Here is a 21850-nt window from a genome sequence, read left to right on the forward strand (position 1 = left end):
CGACGACGTCACGGGATTCTGTGGAAAACACACACACACACACACGAAAATCAGTCCAAATTATTGGATCGTTATTTTGACGGAAGCAATTACTACAAAATGGCGGCAATCAGTGTCGCTGTTAGGCGTTCTTCTTCCTACCGTGGAACGTACTACCGATTCGTTGCAAATGGTCAGTGATTGGAGCCCCAAACCATACGACACGACACCAGCAAAACCTTTGCGCGACGAAGAACAAGCAAAGCTACTCCCTCCCCGGGAATTCTGTTCGAAGATGGAAGGGACCCGTGGAAGTAGAACGAAATCATTTCCAGTCGGTAAAACTCGGCCAAACGGATTAACTTCCGGGCTGCAATCCGGGTGCAGCATTTTTTTTTTTGGGACCGTGTAACGGTGCACCACGAAATGCACTCCACGGAACAACCATCAAGACCAACTTTTGCCCCCCGGACGGAAATGGTGCACACGGGACCAAGAAGTCCGATGGGGAGACGATCACCGGATGTGCATTGGTTCGTGAAAAATGCATTCACCTGTATCCTTGTATGTGTGTGTATGTGTGTAAGCGTTTCTCAACTCCCTTTAGCCGGCCATCTTATGCAGAGCTGTTTTCGGTGTCCATTCGGTTCTGGAGCATCGAAGAGAACGGCCAAGGGAGTTGCTTGCCAGCAGCAGTAGTACCTTTGGAGCGGACAACCGACGATGAGACGATGAACCGTAACCCAGACACACCACCACCACCACACCGGGACATGTTTCGCCAATTGAGCCAATCGAATGTTCTGCCTCCTGCCCACGAGACACACATTCACTTCCGTCTCAATACAAGGAGCACGGTCCCTGGTAACGGTTCCCGGTCGCCAGTTGCTACCTTTTGGAGAGCATCGGTAACGGTTACCTTTGGGAAATGTTTCGTTTAGTCGTTGATGCTGAATGCTGGGGCTGCTGTTTTTGGTGAGCAGCTTACCGGCTGTACACTTGAACTAACAAACCGGTGCTAGGGGTTGAACATTACAGGCGGCTGGTGGGGACACGCTGTCCACCTTACAGTGATTTGCCCGTGGACCGTGTTCGTCTGTGTGTGCATCGTGTGTTCTTTCGATGTAGATTGCACCCAACTATCGTCTACATCCTGAGGGTTTATGATGTCGCACTGGCCCCTTTGGACTGAGGTTGAACCGAGGAGAAATCGAGTACGATGTTCCGATGCTTGCACCAACGACTGATTGCCTTGCTCTGTAAAGAAAGGGGAAAAAAGAAAAGGAAACGATCATGGAATCAATGAAGCGTTCGCTTTAAAGTGAGACAAGTTAGTTACTAAAGGATGGACGCTCTACACAGGATAGTATCGAGAGACAGTCACAAAATGTGATGCCTAATGGTACACGTGCACCTCGTCGTTACAACCACGGCGTCTACATTGTATGTATGGTAGAATTGTAAAGCATGTTGACGCATCCGAAACGCGGAACAGTCACGGGTTCCCGGGGTACAATTCGAACGAAAACAATAATTAATTAAGCAAACTTTGGTCCGTTAGTTATCGGTGCAACCGAGCGTTGGTCGGAATGGAACTCGCGCCCCACAAACACAAACACAATGGTGCTTCATCAGAATCGTAATTTCCCGTCTTTCCCAGAGTCCATTCCCGGAGAGCGCAACACGAACACGAAACAAAATGAAAGCAAACATAATTGACTTAATGAAGGAGTGCGTTTTTTGGCCGGGGTGTGTGTGTGTGTGCACGATTTTAAAGCCACTGCAAAGGTGATTAAAATATGGAGTGCTCGAGCGATGGACAGGCCACCAATCATAAAATCGAGGCTGCTAGGGGTTAAGGCATTATTAACAACAACATTAAGGCAACAACGAGATGCGGCACCCAAACTGGACCTGTTGTAATGTTGTGGAGCTGTGCATTGAAATGCATTTTTCCCCCGCAACCCAGTACCCGGTGCTTTCACTGCTAGATATGTAGCTTTATAATTGCAATCGGTATCATATTTCATACCAGCAACACCACCACCACCATCACCGAAACGACCGGGTTTTGTGGTTGATATGTTCATTACGTTTTTTACGAAAAATCAATTCCCTCATTAGCTGACTCGCGTGGGGGAAAAAATGGTTGACTTGGTTCTCGGCTTCGGTTTCGGGTCTCGCTGAGTAAATTGGTGCCCCCGTCCACCACATTCCTCCCCTCGCAAACCCGGATGGGTCTGGTTAATTGTAAAATAACACTGACACCGCCTAGCACGGATCAGTTGAGTGGTTTTCGTTGATGGTGAATTCATTTTTGATAGCATTCGGTGCACCGCCATGTGTGTGTGTGTGGTCAGCATAAATATCACATTGACACATGCGGCATTTAATGCGCGTGATGATCAATGATGATGCCAGATCGTTGGTTTAAGCGCTGTGTATGGTAAGTACAATTGTTTATTCACGTTTCATGCGCCCAAAGCGTCATTGTCATTCAGCCAAGCGGTTCAATATTTGCTTGCGATTTGCATAGTGCATTTGCATGCCTAAACAATGTCTTGGGTGAATTCCCTCCGTTATCGGTAATCAGCGGATCCTGTTTGCTTTCAATCAGATTATTGTAATGTAGCTTTTCGAGGAAAGTTTCGTGAGTCGTGAATAGACAGCCACAAGAGTGCAAAGCCAAATGCAAACATTGGATTACTAATCCAGAGCCACGGGCAGTGGAAAAGAGATATCAGAAAGAAAAAATGGACGAAGGAAGATCTGCTTTCTTAGGCAAACTGTACATTTGTTAATTAAGCTGGAAAGACAAATAGAACCCAAACCCGAACCTCTGGACAGAACTTGGGTATTAAGTTTTGCGCGTCCACGCTCTTCCTGGAGCACACAGTAACCGTCGTTCTATGCGCTATGCTCAGTGCTCGGTGCCTGGTCATTATGGATGCGAACCGTTTGGACTCTCCAACTCAGTGAAATGATTTATCTTATTAAGGTTTGTTACCGAATCAAGCCGGCGAACCCAGCGACCCCCAGACCGAGATGTGAGAGCGATAGCAAAACCACGATAATGTATTTATGCTGGTGAAGGATGCTGAAACCATACCATGCCGTAGCATCCGTACCACCGTGGTTCTCCCCCGGTCTGGTGGAGATCAAGTCCATCAAGTCAGCGAAGGACTGCTAAGCGTTCGAATGATGGGTAACGAGCACTCGAGATCCCCGGACTCCCCGCTAATAGTACAGAGCGACGGCAGCACCAGCACTTGGAGCGATGTTGTTGCTGCTGATGCTGCTGATGCTGCTGTCGGTAGCATGCTCCTCTCAATAGGGCTCGTGCTTATGCTGTGTCGATGCCCTTGAAGTGCTACTTCGGCGCTATTCATCCCGATCGGTGAGGGGGATGTTGTTTTTTCTCTTCTTTTGGGTGAAGGAACATCGGAAGGACCACGATTATTGGGCCAATGCTCTCTCGCCGTTGTGTGCAGACCACTGACGCGACAAGCCGAAGCCTGTTTTCCTGTGGCTCTCGCCACCGGATCAGCATTACCATCGTCATCGTCATCGTCATCGTCGGCGTCGTCGTCGTTGTCGTCGTCGTCGTCATTGTCGGCTTTCTTCATCGCGCCCCATTTAGCAATGTGATTAACGCTGCTTTTGTAGCGTGATAACGCTTGGTAGAACGAAGGGAAGGTGGTGGCACAGTAACACACCCAATGGAGGCCGACGTGTTCAGCTCACGCTTGACGGCCTCATCGCACTGTATGTGTGTACACGTGTGTGTGAGTATGTGTGATACGAATAGCCCAACAACACAGCAGCACAGCGCACCAATTAATGGTCGAGAGCATAATTCTGCCAATAAATGTTATCACTGGATGAGTTCATTAGGATAATCAATGAACGAAAGGTAAGGGTGTGAGGGAAGGGGGGGGGGGGCGGGGGAGTGGAGCATGTTGTTGGTGTGCTTTCTCTTTATTTGGCAGTCAGGGCCACTTTTCATGAGTATAATTGCAAGCGGAATGGTGATAGTACGCCATCGTTGCCATCCAAACACCAGCATCCAGCGTAAACGTTGGCGTGGGAAGGTTAGGGGTTGCGATGGAGACGCCTGGTAGCCCGTAACAATTCCACTTCGATTGAGTCACGTGGAACAGACAGTTACTTAGTGATAATGAAGATGAAGAGGCGCGGGGAGGGATGAGCGTGAAGCAAACAATTGGATTTAATTATCTTTTACTCCTCATTCTCACAAACAAACAACATGGAGTTCGAGGGTATCTTGAAGTGTTCCGAAGTCCGAAGAAGCTCTCGGTAAGCTTCAGTGAACATCGGAAAATACCGAAAAAAGTGTTGCAGAGATTAGCTTCTTTGTTACTTTAGTATAAATTGTTGTAGCATTAACATCATTTTTAGTTAAGTGGAGTAGCGCAAAAGTGGAAACAGAACTTAAAATATTGTCCTCAAACTCAAAATAATTATTCAAATAAACTCTTTAAATAAACTAAAACACACACAAGCACACATTTGCACTTTAACTGTCGGTCCAAAAAATAAATCGAACCAATAAACAAATATAAAGGACAACGGCGTGTTTTTGAACTCTTATAAAAAAAAAAAGACAAAATGAACAATTGTTCACGCTTCGGCGATGATGAATGCTGCTCCAGATTAATAACCCCTACTGTAACCCGCTTTATCGTAACAAAGGAAAAAAAGGGCTGCTATAGTCAGCTAGCGGGACATATTAATTCTCGCTCACTCTAGTTCAATTAGCTCGCACTAAATGCCAAGGATAGATCCGAAATACCTATATCATGTTCGATTATTTGATTTATTCGTTAGCTTACCGAAACGGAACGAACGGGAGACGCGCTGCGGATCAACACACGCAACTTGCGCGCTATCGATGGGTTCCTAAGTCGTGTAAAGCATTTGGCCGCGGATATAGCGACTCCCCCGGCTCCTCGTGGCCGTAAGCCACGCAATCACGGATTCGGCCCCGGGGCCCCCTTTTACCGAAGCTAAATCAATAGTATTTTGCCTGAATGGGTGCGGCATGTTAAGTACTGCGGACGTGCCCCGAATGGCGAACATTTGACTTTTTGGGGTTGGGCTTTTAACGAATTTATTCGCCGTCCCGGGGCCCCCGGTGACTGGCGGGTATTTGCCGCCGCCAACGGAGGGATCAAATGGGATGAAGCCGATTCCTTCGTCCGGTGAATGGTGAACAAATAATTTCACCGTGCAGAGGATATGCTGGCACATGCCTCTCTCTGTGTACGTGTGTGTGTGTGGATTTTCGGGGGTTATGAAGCTGGCAATAAAATGCGTGCATGAATGGCGGACCGAAACGGAGAAGATTAATCTTTTCAGCGGATTCAGCGGAACCTTCGAGCCGTATCGCTGCCTGTGACCCGGGAGTAGCAAAGGAATGCTTTCATTTATTGGAACACATATTTAAACCTCGAATGTGCGATCAAACGATAGTGATAGCTCCCCCGATCCTCCCCCTTGCCACCATTATGGGTGAAGCATTGTGATTGTGCTTTACGATGAGAAGGTGATTTTCGGTACTATATGTCGATGCCGATTGACCATTCCATCAATATATGTATGCGCTGCGTAACGAAAGGAATTTGATTGCGGGATTGTGGGGAAATGTATCTGGTTTACTGGATATCAAGCGGGTTAAAATAATTGTCGAACGAAATTGAATTGTTTTCCTTTGATGCTGTAACTGTAATGGTGGCGGTAGAAGCCGCAAGCAGAATATGCTCGTCAATTTAAAGAATTTATCACTGATTGCCACGTTTTATCGGATCCGTTTCTCATTTTTTCGTCGCCTATAACGTTTAATGATTTTTTAACATTTATCAGAACAACAGTTATAAACGTATGCTACATCTGATCGAAAGCTTCACAAATAAAAAAAGGGCATCAACGTCCGTGAATTCAACATAAATCTCCCTTGCGAGATTAGGAATCATCCCATCCCCAATTATCAAGCGATCGAGACCACAGACCAGCGGAAATGGAGAGGGAAGGCGAGAGAAATTCATTAACAAACCGACAATCGTGTCGGCGTTAGGATGGCGTTTCATGTTTCATGTTAGAATGGAACGGTTGCCACCGAGCTGCGAGTTCGCCATTTTGGCGGAATGCCATACATTTTTTTGGGGGGTTTTGACCGGCCGCATTGCTTTTCGGTTGACAAAAGCATACCACATAGGAGGGGTCATCAGCAACACCACTGACGGCCAGTGACGAGTTTCGGGGAACCATTTTAACGAGACATCAAACACGAGGCATCGGAGCAAACTGAGGGGCGAGGAAAGGGAACGGAAGGAGTCCTTTTCATGGTGTCCATCACACGCAGCTATGTTGTGCTGCGCGTGTGTGCGTTGTTTGCGTGGGTTTTTGAGGTGCCGCAAAAACGAAAAGTGAATAAATATCCGGCACATCAATTAGTTACGCAAATGAGCGGAGTGGACCGGTACACTCCACCCGCTGGTGCCTGGCTAGACACTGGACGCCAGGCTCCTGTTTTAGGTCTGGACTACACTACGCCGAAACGCCGGGCGTGGGGGGGTCAAATGGCGACCACCAGTCACCAGTTAGGCGATGAGCCAAAAGCGCACAAAAGGAAAAGAAAAAACGGAATTTCCGGAACGATGACTGGCCTGCGGCCTGGGGCTGGGATTTTCGGTCACCTGAATGCTGGGGCAACAACGGGCCACAACGCCCAACGACTAATGGTGGTCCGAACCGGGTCCGGGCCGGGTTCGATGCGCTCTAAAGCGGCAACAAATTGAAAGTAGGTTAATTAATCAAATAGTTATCGTGACCAGTTCGGACAGCTGTCAGACTCATCGTTCGCTCGTCGATTCCCCCTACACACACACACACACGTCCAGACAGACGCGATCCAGCGTGGCATGAAGGGAGGACAAACCGGATACCGGTTCGGCCGGACCGTCTCCGTCGATCGATCAATGGAATACCGATGCAAATGACAATGAAAAAAAAAAAAAACGGGGACCGAGCGAGAGAGCGAGCGCCGGAGCGTAAGTGTATGGGCCTATGAACGGTATCGAGGACGAAAGGACTGGAGCTGGCATAGCTGGACCGGCATCTCACCTAGCGACAGCCAACCATCAAACACCGGACGCCGCCGGAGCATATAAGCGTAAATTGATTTATGATTTATTCATCAAACACCGGGTATCGAGAGGGGGTGGGGGTGGGGGATAGTGCCACCGGGAACCAGAACGTGGACTCGGCAGCCAGCCAGTACCCGGGGTTAATGCTTTGGCCTCGGAGTTCGGGAAACGCTCTTCGGGGACCGGCGACGGCTCCAGACGGGTGGCTGGGTCGAGTGGTGGGTGGGTGGGTGGGAAAACGAGGGCATTACCCTCGCTGCTAATCCAATAACCATAAAATAAACCGCAGGCGGGTTGACCATCCCATGTGTCTGTGCCAGGGATAACGAGGATCACATTTGCTTTAATGCTGCCGCTGCTGCCGATGCTGCTGCCGATGCTGATGCTTATGCTGATGCTGTGGCTAGGGGTTTAGCGAGGTTTAACAGTGCGAAAGAAAGCATGTGGAGCAGCAGCTTTGCCGGGGGATAATTGCTGGCCACAAAGGAAGCACAATTGCACAGTGTGGAGTGCTGAGTGAAGAACTGGCACAGAGCGTTATCTAATAGAACTCTCCGGCTCGTTTTACGCTTTATGGGAGGGAAAATGGTTCGAAAAATTATGCTTCCCTCGACTAACCTAAAATCTAACACCAATAAAAAAAAGCTGAAAGTTTATTTTTTCGTTGTTACAGTTGATTTTGTTCACTTCCTCAAAATGCAAACAACTCTTCTCCATCCAAACGGCTTCGACTGCAGATTGTTAGACCACATGAATCCAGGTTTTAAGCAAACAGAAACAGCTGGAGAAGGGGGGGGGGGGGCTGCATTAGCATATGTTGGTTAAAACAGCACAAACAAAACCGGTTCCCTAGCCGAAACCCATCGCAGCATCAACGCTGTGTTTGTGTTGTTGTGGCTCCGGAAATACGGAAACCAGCGTCCGGTGCACACAAAATTCGAAAATTTCCATGCGATTGTTTTTAATGAAATTTAATGCAAAAGTTTGTGGTTGGCGCCGTTGCGAACAACTTTACCGTCCATTCTCGGGTTCCTAGCAATGCTCCTCCTTCTGTGCGGCTCGGAAGCCGGTTCGCAATTAATGCAAGCTCAGAGAGCCACACACACACACACACACACACAAGCATACACGGTACACACACACACAAGCCGGAGAGCAATCAAGCGAACACTGTTTGATGTAGAGACCGAAGCCCCCGCTCTTCCCGGGCATTAGGGTCCATCCGGGACAGCCTTTCGCCGTCCGAGTGTCGGTCCCGATGCGATGCAAATGCCGATGGTTGCACGTGATGCATTTTTAAAAATGCATTCATAATCGATCATTAGCGCCGCTCGAGTACAGGGCCAATTGCGAATCAGGCATGGCGCCATCTTTGACGCTCCTTATGTTGCTGCTGCTCTGGGAGCAGTCTCGCTTCGTTTGCTTCCGGTGCATGTTTGCTGCCCGAAGATGTGGCTCTGCATTTCTAATCCCCTTTCTCGGGTTCCCGGATTCTCGTGCACTGGTGCTAAGTGAAGTCGAAGCATGCTTCGACCACGACGACGACGACGACGGCCATTTGCAAAGGGCGTTCGAAACGTTCTTCGTTGCGACTGGCCGGGGTATGTTCGGGGTCGGGCGGACGTGCAGCTGCTTAGTGGATTATTTTATTATGCTTTATTGCGCTAAATAAATTTTCAATGAACAAATTGAAATTTCCCGCCATCGGTAGCCGGAAAGGGAGCGCAAGGAGCGGTGGAAGGATGTGGGATGGGAGGAGGATGGAGTGGAAAGGTGGAAATCACGTCTGGCAGTTTCGGGCTGGTTCCGGGAGCTAGTTATGGTGGTGGGTTTGGTTGTGTTGCTCTGTTGCTGTCCATCGATTGAATATCGATCCGGAGGAGTATCCGTTGCTTGCTATCAACCTTATGCGCTCTGATCTAGATTTTAAATCGCTTTTTCCCATAAGTTCGCTCTCTTCGCTGCTTCGAGGATGGAGGCAAAATAGTGCTTTAAAATTTGCATCCCATTTAATACGAGGTGTGCCAGATGCCTTTCGATTGCTCGAAATGCTGCTGAACCCAATGGGAACTAGGGTAGAAAAAGATCAATCTCGTAGCCATTGTTGTTGTTGCTCAGAACCCCTCCCGGCTGTGGAAAACGTCGCTTGAAAACGAGGTTACGGGTGCGTTATGAATGCGGTAGGCTGATGAGGAGGGCCGCCATGAATAATGCATCCAATTTCCAAATGGGTACATTATTGGGGGGAGCGACAACACCACGTGATGGTGATGATTGCTGGCTGATCCCCCCCCCCTCCCCCTCGCATGAAAACGGGCTGATTGATGACAATTTCAACACCCCTCTCGAAATTGTTGTCTCGAAATCCCTCGACGAAAGCAGGTTAAAGTGCTGCTGACTCAGCAGCAAAGGGGTGGCAACAGCTCAAATATTTATTCGGCGTAAATTATGACGTTTATGCTGCGCTCCGCATTTATCCCGTGGTCCAGTCAGCTGCATGAATAATGCATTCGCTGCCACCTTGCATGATTGCTGATTTGGCTGCCGGGGAAATATTGCAAAAGAAATTACCCTAATTACTGATTAACGGCTCGTTAACTGGTGAGCGCGAGCGGGTGACGCATTACAGCTGCAATCATCGTACGAGTGCAATGATCGATGCGAGGTTACCCGGGGTGATTATACTTCATCACCAGAAACTGGATTAGAAAGGATGTCTGCAAGCTGCAGTTTTCTAATTTAGGGAAGGTGCTTGGAACATACATTTTGCTGAGTCCATTCCATTGATTTCACAGTAACTATGGGCGTAGCAAGCTGGAAAACATACCCTTTACTCACGCGACAGAAAACCAGAGAAAGCACTTTCAATTCCATTCTAATCCAGAACACGAGAATTTCCAGGAACATTTTGCAATCTATTTCCCTCCCCCGAAAGAACTTACTTTCTCATGAACGTCAAAGTTCGCAACGTGTGGTCAGAGTATGTGTGTGTTTATGTGTGTGAAACACCAGCTAGATGCACCTCTCCGTTCTTTCCGCAACATATTTTTATGTCTCTGCCATGGCCTGGGTGTGTGTGTGTGAGTCACCCTGGACGACGGACCGACCGGGAGCGATCAACAAATCATGAACTCACATTAAGGGCAACATTTTCAATTGAACCACAAGATGGAACCAAAGGAAGGGGGTTTTGGTGAGAAAATTGTCCCGCAAGAGCAAGTCTTTGGCTGGAAAGGCAAAGAAAAAAAAAACACACACACACACACACACACACACAGAGGAAAAGTTGTTTTGCCAAAGCAACGGTGGCCACGCCGGTGCTGTCGTTGAGGTTTGCTGCCTGCCCTAGACTTGGTCGTCCGGAGACACCACGAGTCGAGCACACAGAGGTGTGTGTGTGTGCGTGTGTTCTTGAGGAGATTGCAGCAGCAGCAGCAGCAGCATTTTCACCACAACACAAGAGCGTCGATCGCAAGGGGTCTTGGGTCCTGGGTCCTGGGTCTTAAACTCCGGGCATCTATCAACCGAGCCGAGACCGGAGTCGATAAACTGCATCTCACAGCGAAGGAGTTCGCAACAACTTTTGTTCTTAAATTCCACACGGAACGGACCTCTGGGAAGGGAGGTGAGGTGAAAGCTCTTTTTTATGATATTTACCATAAAACACGAGCGTGTCTCCCGGTGATACCCGGTTCCTTCGAGTAAAAGGCAACTATTACTCCACACATTCACTCAAGCACACTCACACACACACACACACATACACGTACACGAAAGACACGAAAGGCTGGGTGGCGCTTTTCGTCGGAAGAATATTTATGGCAAAATTCCATGCTTAGAGCACGCTGGAGCATTGCGCTCCCGGGAGGCAGGAGGGGGTTCATGATCCACGTCGAAGGTTCAAAGTGATCAACGGCGTTGGGGGGAGCAACAAAGAACGACAGAGCATAAGCGGCTCCCCTCTCTCGCTCCTGCTCGAGACATTCCTGTGGCACACTTCGGCTGTGGTTCGCTCTTCGCTTGCGCCACAGTCTGCCTCCCCAAGCATCATGGCGGAGCAACGTGCAGCGGCACAATATTGCTGACGCGAAAATCCCGAAACTCTCGGCCCTTGGAGCGGCGAAACCTTGGGCAGCAGCACACGAGGAGCTGATTGATTCCGGGAAATTGAATGATTATCGATGCGCTTCTGCCTCCGAGCCCGCTTCGCAAGCAAAATCCCTCGGGATTCCTGCTAGGGTGCTGTGTACTGGAACCGACGCGACCGACCACGCGGCATTGTGGGCGTTTATATGCACTAGAAGAATGCTCGTTTCGTGAAATGGCAGCCTGCGCTCGGTAGCATTCCAGATCTAGGACCGGCAGCCGTGTATTGCGCCGTGAAAGCCGATCCGAGAAACCCGTATTGAGCTTGATGCTTGACTACCAGTCGAGCTGAGTCGAGGAGCTGAACATTTTGATTAACTTTCCCCTGCGCCTCGCAGTAACGTTGTTTTGGGCGGCCACCGGAAGTGTGAAATGGGCTGCGGCTGAGGCTGTGTGGCGGTTGGAATGGTTTCCAGGCCATGATGCTACAATCGGTGGCTGCGGTGCTGGTGATTAACGTTGCGATCGTTGTTCACAATGGCCGCAGGCGAAATGCAAGGAAATCATCATATTTTGCTGACCAAATGGTAAAAGTTTTACACCCACGATAACACCCTACAGGGAGGATTTGGCATTGTTGCCGCAAAGGGGCCTTCCGGTGTTTACGGGAAAAGGTTGCGGTATGCGGACGCAGACTGTCAGATTGATCCAAAGTTTCCCCTACACTTCGCTTACACTAAGTTTTCCCGGCGTCCCCATAGGAGAGGCGAGTGTGTGTGTGTGTGTGTGGAGAGGGTTTTGGAAGGGGAAAACGGTGACCATTCGCTTGCTTGCCAGGAAGCAGCTCAGTGGAGTCCGAGAAGTTTCGGATTTCGGACGAGCAGTGACAGCAAAATTAGAAGCCGAACGTTGAATCCTATCAATAATGAATTTTTGACCATATATCTTCCCCAACTCCGTTTCCGCCATCCAGCACGTCACACACACACACCCCCCGAGGAAGATCCACCACCAACAGTGACCAGTGGCCGCCCCGTCATTCTAATCGCCCCATCTGGGACGCTGGATTTGTATTTATTTTCCTTTACATCCAATCGAATGTTTCCGGTTACTCTGCCGCCTGCTCGAGGCGGAAAATGGGAACGGAAACTCGTCCCTGGTGGAGGGGTGGGACACTATCCGGAGACCGATGTCATTTCGAAGGATAAATGATGCGACTGGTGAGGTTTGGCATGAAGAGAGAGAGAGAGAGCAAAAAAAAACATGAAACCCGGGAACAGTGACACTGTTCCAGTACCAGGCAGTGAGTGGGACTGACTCGGGACAGTGGGCCGACCGGGCAGAGCATCGCAAAGGACATTTGCTGATAAGAGTGGGAAGTCGTTTCCGGTCCTGGTGGACCGTCATGGAGGAAGCTCGTGTTTTTGGGGGACCGATACGACCGATCGATTCCTGGCTGCCTTCGGGCCGCGCAGGCCAAGGCTCAGTGCTCCGGGTGTCTATCTGTTTTACATGTTGTTGTCATCGGAACGAACTGGGGCTGGTACGTTCGCTCGTTCGGTACAGTGTTGTCGCCTCTATCCAAACAGTATCGATGTTTCGCATGTTTGAAGAGTTGATTAATTGATTATGTAACAGGCTTCGAGCAGTTTTGCAGCTGCAGTGCTCGAGCTCGAGGGTGATGCTGGAGTGTCACTGCGATTTGGTTTCGTTTTTGCCGAGAGCCCCGGCGAAAGAGCCAACAGTATAGTTTCACTTGATTGCTATGTTCATTTATGATATGATAGGTTAGGTTTCATGATAAACAAGAGTGAAGTTGTTTGTCACATTTCGTTTGCTGTCGATCATATCAATGTGTGTAAAACTTGACGGAAGTCATTATTCGACATGCAAATCAAACAATACTTTGTCAGCTCTAACGATACGGATGATGTAATTTAGTCAAATCATTGGACACATGATATCCTTCTATTTGTAATCATAATTCCATGTGACTATGTTTATCTTGATAAGTCTAGTATAGGTTGGGTCACTATTCGTCGATATGTTGTTGAATCACGAATGTTTAGCAACAAATTCCGTGTAGGTGTTAGAGGCATGTTAATTACAAATACCTATTAATTTTAATTTTACTGCTTCATTAAAATTGCTGGATTGTCCCTTCTAGATATAAATATTTCTGGATGAGTTTATGTTGATTAAACAACTATGTAGAGAGCAAAACATATTTCCGGTTTTTGTTTAGAAACTCATTGTCTTATGCAATCCAGGAATTTAACACAAAAGCTAATACCACCACTGAAAGGATTTTCAACTCTGTTTTAATACCAGGAACAGGATTGAATAAAAGGGCTCGCAGTACGTAACCCAGTTCTAGTTGATAATTAATCGTGGACTCGACAACAACCAGGAATTTTGCGGATGTTTATCGTACTTAGCTACACTCCATCCAGTTACTATAAGACCACCATCAGTTTGTTCCAGAAAATCTTCAAGGATCACAATTTCAAATCGAGACTTTTTATTACTATTCTCTACTCTAAAAATAAGTTATTAAACACTAATAGGGATGGATAAAATCACAGGTTGAATTTTGGCGGCAAATTAACAAAAAGTGAAATGTCCAGTTAGTATAAGACCACCTTGATTTATGTTTTTTATCAGCGAAAAGAAGTAACCAAATCATCTAAATCCCGAAAATAACTATTTGTTATCAAATCTTAATGGTTTCAAATGTGTAAAACGGGATTTGGCATGCTCTTTATAAATTTTGGTTAATTTTAGATGCAATGATTCTCATATGTCTCTCCAAACCGCTAAAATCATCGCTTAAAGCTCACGAAACGAAGCATACTGCTTTCCTCCAGCATCCCATTTACTAATTCGAGCTCAGAAGATGTTTTCCAACGGATTTTATGCTATACTGCGAGCAGATATGGCCAACAAATCAATTTTCTAATCTTTATTCGAAACCGTAATCTTCTTTCTCAAGTTAATAAAAGCATTATTTCATTAATATGTTAACTTTTCCACACCGTTTTTGATCAAAAACGATAGCAGAGATTCTCCTTCAAACGTACATGTGCTTTGTTAAATGGAAAAAATACAATCTTGAGCCTCCCGGCTGTATAAAGTTTCACCCAAACTATGCAGGAATTCCCATTAAACCAACAGGTGCTGAAAGAGGCTCTGAACTTCCAAAATCACGACATTAATCTATGAATCCAGTAGAAACATGTTGATTAAACGGTCTATTCACCGTTGTAAACAACCAGGAATGGTTAAATGAACCAAAAAACCATTATTTTGCGTCTATTGTTTTATTGGGAATTCCTGCATAGTTTGGGTGAAAATTTATATAGCCGGTAGGCTCAAGATTGTATTTTTTCCATTTAACAAAGCACATATACGTTGCAAGGAGAATCTCTGCTATCGTTTTTGATCAAAAACGGTGTGGAAAAGTTAACATATTAATGAAATAATGCTTTTATTAACTTGAGAAAGAAGATTACGGTTTCGAATAAAGATTAGAAAATTGATTTGTTGGCCATATCTGCTCGCAGTATAGCATAAAATCCGTTGGAAAACATCTTCTGAGCTCGAATTAGTAAATGGGATGCTGGAGGAAAGCAGTATGCTTCGTTTCGTGAGCTTTAAGCGATGATTTTAGCGGTTTGGAGAGACATATGAGAATCATTGCATCTAAAATTAACCAAAATTTATAAAGAGCATGCCAAATCCCGTTTTACACATTTGAAACCATTAAGATTTGATAACAAATAGTTATTTTCGGGATTTAGATGATTTGGTTACTTCTTTTCGCTGATAAAAAACATAAATCAAGGTGGTCTTATACTAACTGGACATTTCACTTTTTGTTAATTTGCCGCCAAAATTCAACCTGTGATTTTATCCATCCCTATTAGTGTTTAATAACTTATTTTTAGAGTAGAGAATAGTAATAAAAAGTCTCGATTTGAAATTGTGATCCTTGAAGATTTTCTGGAACAAACTGATGGTGGTCTTATAGTAACTGGATGGAGTGTACACTACATTGGGAAATATTAATGCTTAAAACTAAACCTAAACGACAGGTGTTCCTGTTTTCCGAACGGAATCATATCACAAACATGTCACCGATCGGTGAGCATATTAGTTTTTCATGCTGCAGCTCAATACTAGAACCATACGTTTGCTAGGAAATTTAAACTTAATTATAATTCTATTACAAATTGCAATAAACACCATTTCAAAAGCGACAGATCTCATTAATTGATGTTGATTTGATTTAAAGTAACCACGGTATATTTAACTAATAATTATTAAATTTTGAACACGGTAAAAGGTCTATTCGTAATTTAGCTCTTTTAACTTTGTGCTTAGCTGATTCGAGGATTGAATGTAATTTCAGTCTCTCTTTTATATACTTCAGACTATATCAACCACCAAACCCACAGCCAATTCAACAAGCAATTTATTTAATTTAAATGCAATTTATCTTTGAATCAATTTGAGATCATTATATTTCAATTCTTGAAATTGTCAACCAGTTCAATTAAAGGCTTTTCTATCGCTCTCCACAAAATGGAAGCCACACAGTAATTGAGCTCAGCGGGGTATTAAAATAAAATCAAAAATAAGCGAAACCGAAAAATCCATATCAGCTTTCACGCGGCAAGAACAGTCCCTGCTAGCTGTTGCCATCCAAGGAAGGACAACGAACGGGAATGAAATACCATCTTCCATTTTGGCCAGGTCAGTGTGATTTGTGCGCAGACAACCGCCACCGCCACGCCACCGATGACTGAACTGCGAATCGCCGCGAACAACGAAACAAAAAATGGCCCGAAAAAAAATAGGAACAACAAATCGTGGCCGCGCAACATCTATGCTTTCAATCAACGTCTTTTTATGCGCCACCATGTTCGATTCATCTCGCAGGCCCACAGGCAGCCCATACCCCCGCGGTAACCGGTTGGCGGTTCGAAACCGAGCATCGACCGACTGTCGATTTATTTTGGGTTCCTCGAATCTTGTCCTTCCTTTTTTGTTCATCTTATTTTTCGGTTACTTTTTGCGGGCCACGTGCCTTGGTTTGGTGAACTGGTGTGTGTGTATGGTATGTTTCTCACTCCTTTCTCTAGCTGTTTTTTTTTGTTCGCCAACGGATTTGACACTTGTATTCACAGGGAGCAAGAAGGAAAGAAAAAAGTAAGTAAGAAAGAAAGAAAGATGAGCCAACCCGACATCCCGTTCAAATGCTCAACCGATTCTGAACCTCCCTCCCTCCCACGGAACGCACTGGGAATTGATTCTTTGATCCGATAAGCCGTTCGTGCATGAATGGTTGACGAGATAGATACATTTCTCACTCCGTGCGTGAGTGTGCGTGCATGTGAGCGCGTTAGCGGCCGTTCCCGATCGGCGGAAACATTTCCTCGAGTCCAGCGGCCCCTTCCAAAGGAGGAAGAACGAACGAACGAACGAACACGCGTTTGTATCCTTTTTTTGCGGATCGCGCTGTCAAACTGTCAAACCGGTTGCCGGTGGCCCCGGAAGTGTGGAAAGCCCGTGCCCGAAACGATGCGCAACACACATTTGCGTGCGTGACGCTTTATTCGCTCGACAGCTCGTGCCGTTTGGTGGCCATTGGTCGATGGTCGACTGCTGCTCACACACACGCACACACACACGTATGCGAGACGTAGATGGAGCGACAGGATACTCATCGACTCGGAAAACGATCGGCAGCTTTCAAGTGGAATTGACTTGCGTCTTTTTTTCTTCCCCAAAAACCGAAGAAAGGAACCGCCACATCGTTGTGTCGGTATTCGATTGTTCGTTAAGTAGGGTAGGAGCGAGTTAAAACATCGTTATCTATTAACACTGGCACACACGCTCTCTCATACACACACACACACAGGCACACGCACACAAGTTGCACAACACGATGGACGGATGTTCGGTGGATCTTTCGCCAGGAAAAGAAAAGGAACATTCGACGGGTCTTTGGGGACTCCGGAGCTAATGGATCGTTCGTTCACTGGAGTGCCTGGTACCTTCCCCCACAAAGGACAGTCCCCAAAGAACGTAAAATTCTATTCACCGAACTCACTCCCTCTCCGGAAGGTGCGGCAAGGAACAATCAACGCCATACGAGTTTGTGGCCCCGGAATCGGGATTCAATCTGTTTGTCGAATGCCCGAATGGTTTCAAATGATGGGCAGCAAAAGAAAGCATTTATGGAAAGGTTTGGAAAGAAATTAAGGGCGAAGGGACGCTGCTCTTCCCTTTTTCTTCTCCAGGAATCTGTACCCGGGAATCGGCGTCCAGGGACTCCATCTAGAGCGAGCGCATCCCAGAGCATCCCAGAGCGCACTCTGGAGCGTTTGGTGGAATTAAATTAACCTTCCTGGAGCGGTGGCATTTCAGTTCTCCCGTCCCTCCTGGGGACTCCCCGGGAGGGAGAGACCCCCTGTGCCATTTGTGCTCCGAAAAACATGGACTTCAGCCAAACGGGCGAAAGGGCGATCCTTTTGAAAGATTCTTCAGTTCAGTTCGGGTCGGTTCGGAGTTTTCGGTTTTTCTCGCCACTTTTCGATCGTCCGCAAAAACTTGAAAACCAGGGAACGGCGGAGACTCGTGCGGACTCGTGGTGTGGTTGGATGCGTGCGTGGCCGGTATGTGTGTGCGTTCAAAGGGAAAAGGATAATATTTGCTCGCTCACAGTGTGTCACTGTGTGTATGTGTGCATGCGTGTGTGTGGGGGGGTTAGAATCGAGGCGAGGAGCAGCGAAACCGACGGATCACCGGACCGGTTGGACGGAACAACCCGGGAAGGGAGGTCGTGCCTCGGGAGTCTCTCCCGAGATTTAGATTCAATTAAAAGCCAGTGGCCAGTGGCCGGTTCTCTATGCAAACGTCTAGTTTGTTAGTCGAGTGGAGTGGTTTGCAAGCTGGCTGGCTGGCTGACGGGCGGTCCGCCGGGGAGACATGCTCTAAATCAGCCCAAGAGTCAAACTCCCCGCCCGCCTCCCAAAAACCCAGAAGTTGAGCGAAAGGTAACTGAAACTCTGGCAGAACCGGGAGCTGGTGATGCTGGTGGTGGAGTGACGGAACGTTCAAAGCATCAAGAAATTGAGTTCCAAGAGGTCAAGAGACGCAGACGGTGACAAGATTCAGGGGTTGCACCGCTGGAGAACCGTCCGTGTGCGTGTGTGTGTGTGTGTGTTTGCTACGAGCTTCGAGCCTTTTGTGTGGTCTGGCCTGGTTTGATTGTTGATGAAGTAGTTCGGGTGCCAGCGGTTGTGCCAGCAGCCAAAATGGTTATCCAATTAGGGAAAACCATGTCAAAAGGGGAGACGACTTGGGAAGAAGCTGAAGCAGAAGTCGTTATGTCTTTGGCAGCGGGTATTGTATGTGAGGGTCTGGATGTTTTCAGATAAGTGTCACAGATCGGTCCATAAATACGATAGTATATATCGGAGCGGACTTGGATACTTTATTTGAGAGAAAAAAGAAAACATAATGCTTTTTACCGACGACAAATCGGTTAGATAACAAGCAACTTCAGAGGAGGGCATTTGACGCCGATGGAACCAAAGGAATGGAAGCGGAACAGTGTCTTGTCGTCTGGCAAGCGGCACTGATTGTGTTCCCGCAGTTCCGTTTGACGAATTCAAGGGACCTCCTTATCCCCGTAAAAGCGAACAGCATCCTGTCTGTCTGCCTGTCTGTCAGTCTGTCTGCAGCAGAGCTACGTATAACAACGAGGCAGCCAGAATTCAGCATAAAACGAATGTTTCGAATGTTCACCGCCGTTCGGTTCGGTTTCTATACTGGCGGTGGAATTCGGAATTCGTGGAACTTCAATTCGTAATGGATTGACATTGTTGCAAGCTTCGATGAGCTGATACAATCCGTTTTATATAGAAAGCTGTAGGAGAAGCAGTAGTAGTAGTAGTAGTAGTAGTAGTAGTAGTAGTAGTAGTAGTAGTAGCAGTAGCAGCAGCAGTGTTTGTTCCATCGAGTGCTCTGGCCACCGCGTCACAGCGGATGGCGATTGTCTCGTTAGTGTTCCAAGCGTCAGGAGAGCGAAAAATCTGAAAAAGCAAAGAAAGCCGCCGGGTAGAGCTTTCATCGAGGCCAAGTCGGTGTGCCATGCTGAAAGCGATGGCGTGTCTCAAGATGGCAAGCGCCCTCATAGTTGAGGGGTTGTTGATGTAGTCCGCACTCTATAGTGAAGTCGAGCCGAGCCGAGAGACAGTCGAATAAATTTACTCGTCCGAAGTGTATATAGACATATTCCCGTTGCTCGCTGCTGCTGCCGCTACTGCTGCCCGCGGCAATCCATCCAAGATTTATGCCGTCATCATCATTGCAGCATACGTCACGTGCGCCATTCAACGTCAAATCATTCGCCTTCCTTCGAATGACGCTCACATCGGGACGTTGGCTTTCTCGTTTGCTCCGGTGAAGCCGTATCCGGTATATCTGCTTTAAGCTGGTTGCTCCTGATGGCTGGTGGCCATGACAGATATCTTCTTTTATATATTTTCTTCCATCCTTCTTCGTGTTCCGCTGTTCAGCTTCTCGGTTCTGTTATTTACAGCAGCAGCAGCAGCAGCAGCCAGCAGCCAGCGAGACATTTCATTTGAATGCTCCAAGTTGGTGGCTTAAACTGCGTCGAAGTGGAACCGCTGCTGCTGCTGCTGGGAGTTACAGTCCCAGGGAGTGATCTGTCTGTTTGTCCTTTTATGTCTGTTCTGCTCCCCACACGAACTGCAGCCATTTCATCTGCAGTCTCCCTTGACCCCCACCCCTCCCTTGGACCGAGGCCATCCATCTGGACGGGCGTTGGTGATGTGTTACAAAATCACTCCGTGTCCAGCGCTCGCCCAGCGTTCTCAGAGAGGTCATCAGAGCGCTGGACATATGGGAGCCATGGTGCTTTTTTACAATAAACAGACCGGCTGCTGCTGCTGCTGCTGCTGGTTATAAGCGTATGGGTTGAGCCTGACGCTTTTTCCAGATGCAGATAGATGAAGGGCCAGAAAATTTCAATAAACCCATCCACCGAACGGTGAAATGAAATGTGAGATGTTCTCTCCGAGATCTATTCCGCAGTGACCAACCGTCCAACCGATGACAACGGCGGCGACGTGGCCGACGAGACCGGCGCTACCGAAGAGAGCCATAAGAGACGCAAAGCAAGATATCGAGAATGTAATAAAAGCCCAGCATATTTGTTCGCAATTCGGGGCGACGTGACCGGGGTTCGTTCTCTGGGGGTTCCTTGGGTCACATGTTTGCTTTATGACATCCTCTGCGTCCAAGACGGCCAATAGCTGTCGGAGAGCTAGCTTGAAGCGCATAGGCTGTGGCAAATTAGCAACCGTACAGTTTCTCGGAAGGACTTCGGGGGCCGAGGCTGACCGAAAGTTCACTCGTGCGAGGTGCCGTTTGAAGAATCGTTTGGCGGAAAGATGCTGGAAATCATTTCAAAATATGACCGTGGCATGGCTTTTTGGGGGGCAACAAACCCGTTCCTAAACAAACAAATCACCAGAGAAAAGATTGCTGGTAAGGTCACAAGTTTTTTTGCGTGTTCATGCGTGTTTGTGTGTGTGTGTGTGTGTGTGTGCTTCCTGCATCATCATTGAATGAATGGCATCCAGCCAGTGGCCAAAACCCCTTTCTAATCCGGTAGAGACGTTGCTTACAGGCTCTGCTCCTAACGTCATCCTTCGGCGAAAAGTGAAGGGAGGAAATAATCGAGAAACAATCAATTTCGCTGTGCAAATGGCCACCATCCTCGAATCCTTCCCCGCCCTCCGGCGTGGTGTCAAGTAACAGCAGCAGCGTACATACTCCTTCACTCCTTCGCCGGCTGACAGACATGCTCCGTGGGAGGATAATACTTGAAAGGGTGCGCCAAGCTCGCGGAGGCCGATTAATGCTCGTTTGAACTGACGCTTCGTTACGCTTCGTGTCGGTCGGAATGATCCATCCACTCACACGCCCCATCACGTTATGTTGATTCCCTTCGGAGACGTCATACACCACGTGGCACCACGTTGTCTTGATGCCGCTACTCCTGGCCGCTGAGGGCACTGCTATGATGAAGGTAAGCCTGTACGTTCCGAAACCTTCCGAAAACTCTGCTGTGGATGGGTCCGTTTGGTTGGAAAAGTGGGCCAACCGTGTTTGTTCGAAGCATTTTACGCACCTCGACAAGATACAGGCGCGCAAAAGGAGGGGAAAAGGGAAAAAACAAAACAACGGTAGGAAAAGGAAGCAAACACGAGACATTCTGATGGTTTGCGCCGTCACGCAGGTGAGTTTTGGCACCGGAAAGAGAGATGTTCAGTTTAAAAATTACTCCCCTTCGGGGAAAAGTTGGTAACAGCGTCACCTCCATCACCACCACCACCACCACCAGGACACCTCGTGTGAGGCAGTCACGGGTTTGGGAACGAGTGAGTTTTACGTTGCACAACTTCCGATAAAAGTTCGGTTTCCGTTCCGTCTGGTGGTACGGTTGGGGCAGGTAAGGAATTAATTTCCTAATGCAGTACACCACCCGTCGGAGGGGGAGGCGGAACGACAATCTCATCGTA

General features: G+C 47.5%; 1 protein-coding gene across 1 annotated transcript in view; it reads right to left on the bottom strand.

Moving 5' to 3' along the window:
- Positions 1–1140: 1140 nt before the first annotated feature.
- The window catches only part of LOC125959485 (facilitated trehalose transporter Tret1-like), a 67687-nt gene continuing 46977 nt past the window's right edge, over positions 1141–21850 (bottom strand). Inside the window, exon 6 of the mRNA XM_049692307.1 lies at positions 1141–1236. Coding sequence (XP_049548264.1) covers positions 1141–1236 — 96 coding nt within the window. The remainder of the gene's footprint in view (positions 1237–21850) is intronic.

This window comes from Anopheles darlingi, chromosome 2, assembly GCF_943734745.1.
Source record: "Anopheles darlingi chromosome 2, idAnoDarlMG_H_01, whole genome shotgun sequence".
In the NCBI taxonomy this organism is placed as follows: domain Eukaryota; kingdom Metazoa; phylum Arthropoda; class Insecta; order Diptera; family Culicidae; genus Anopheles; species Anopheles darlingi.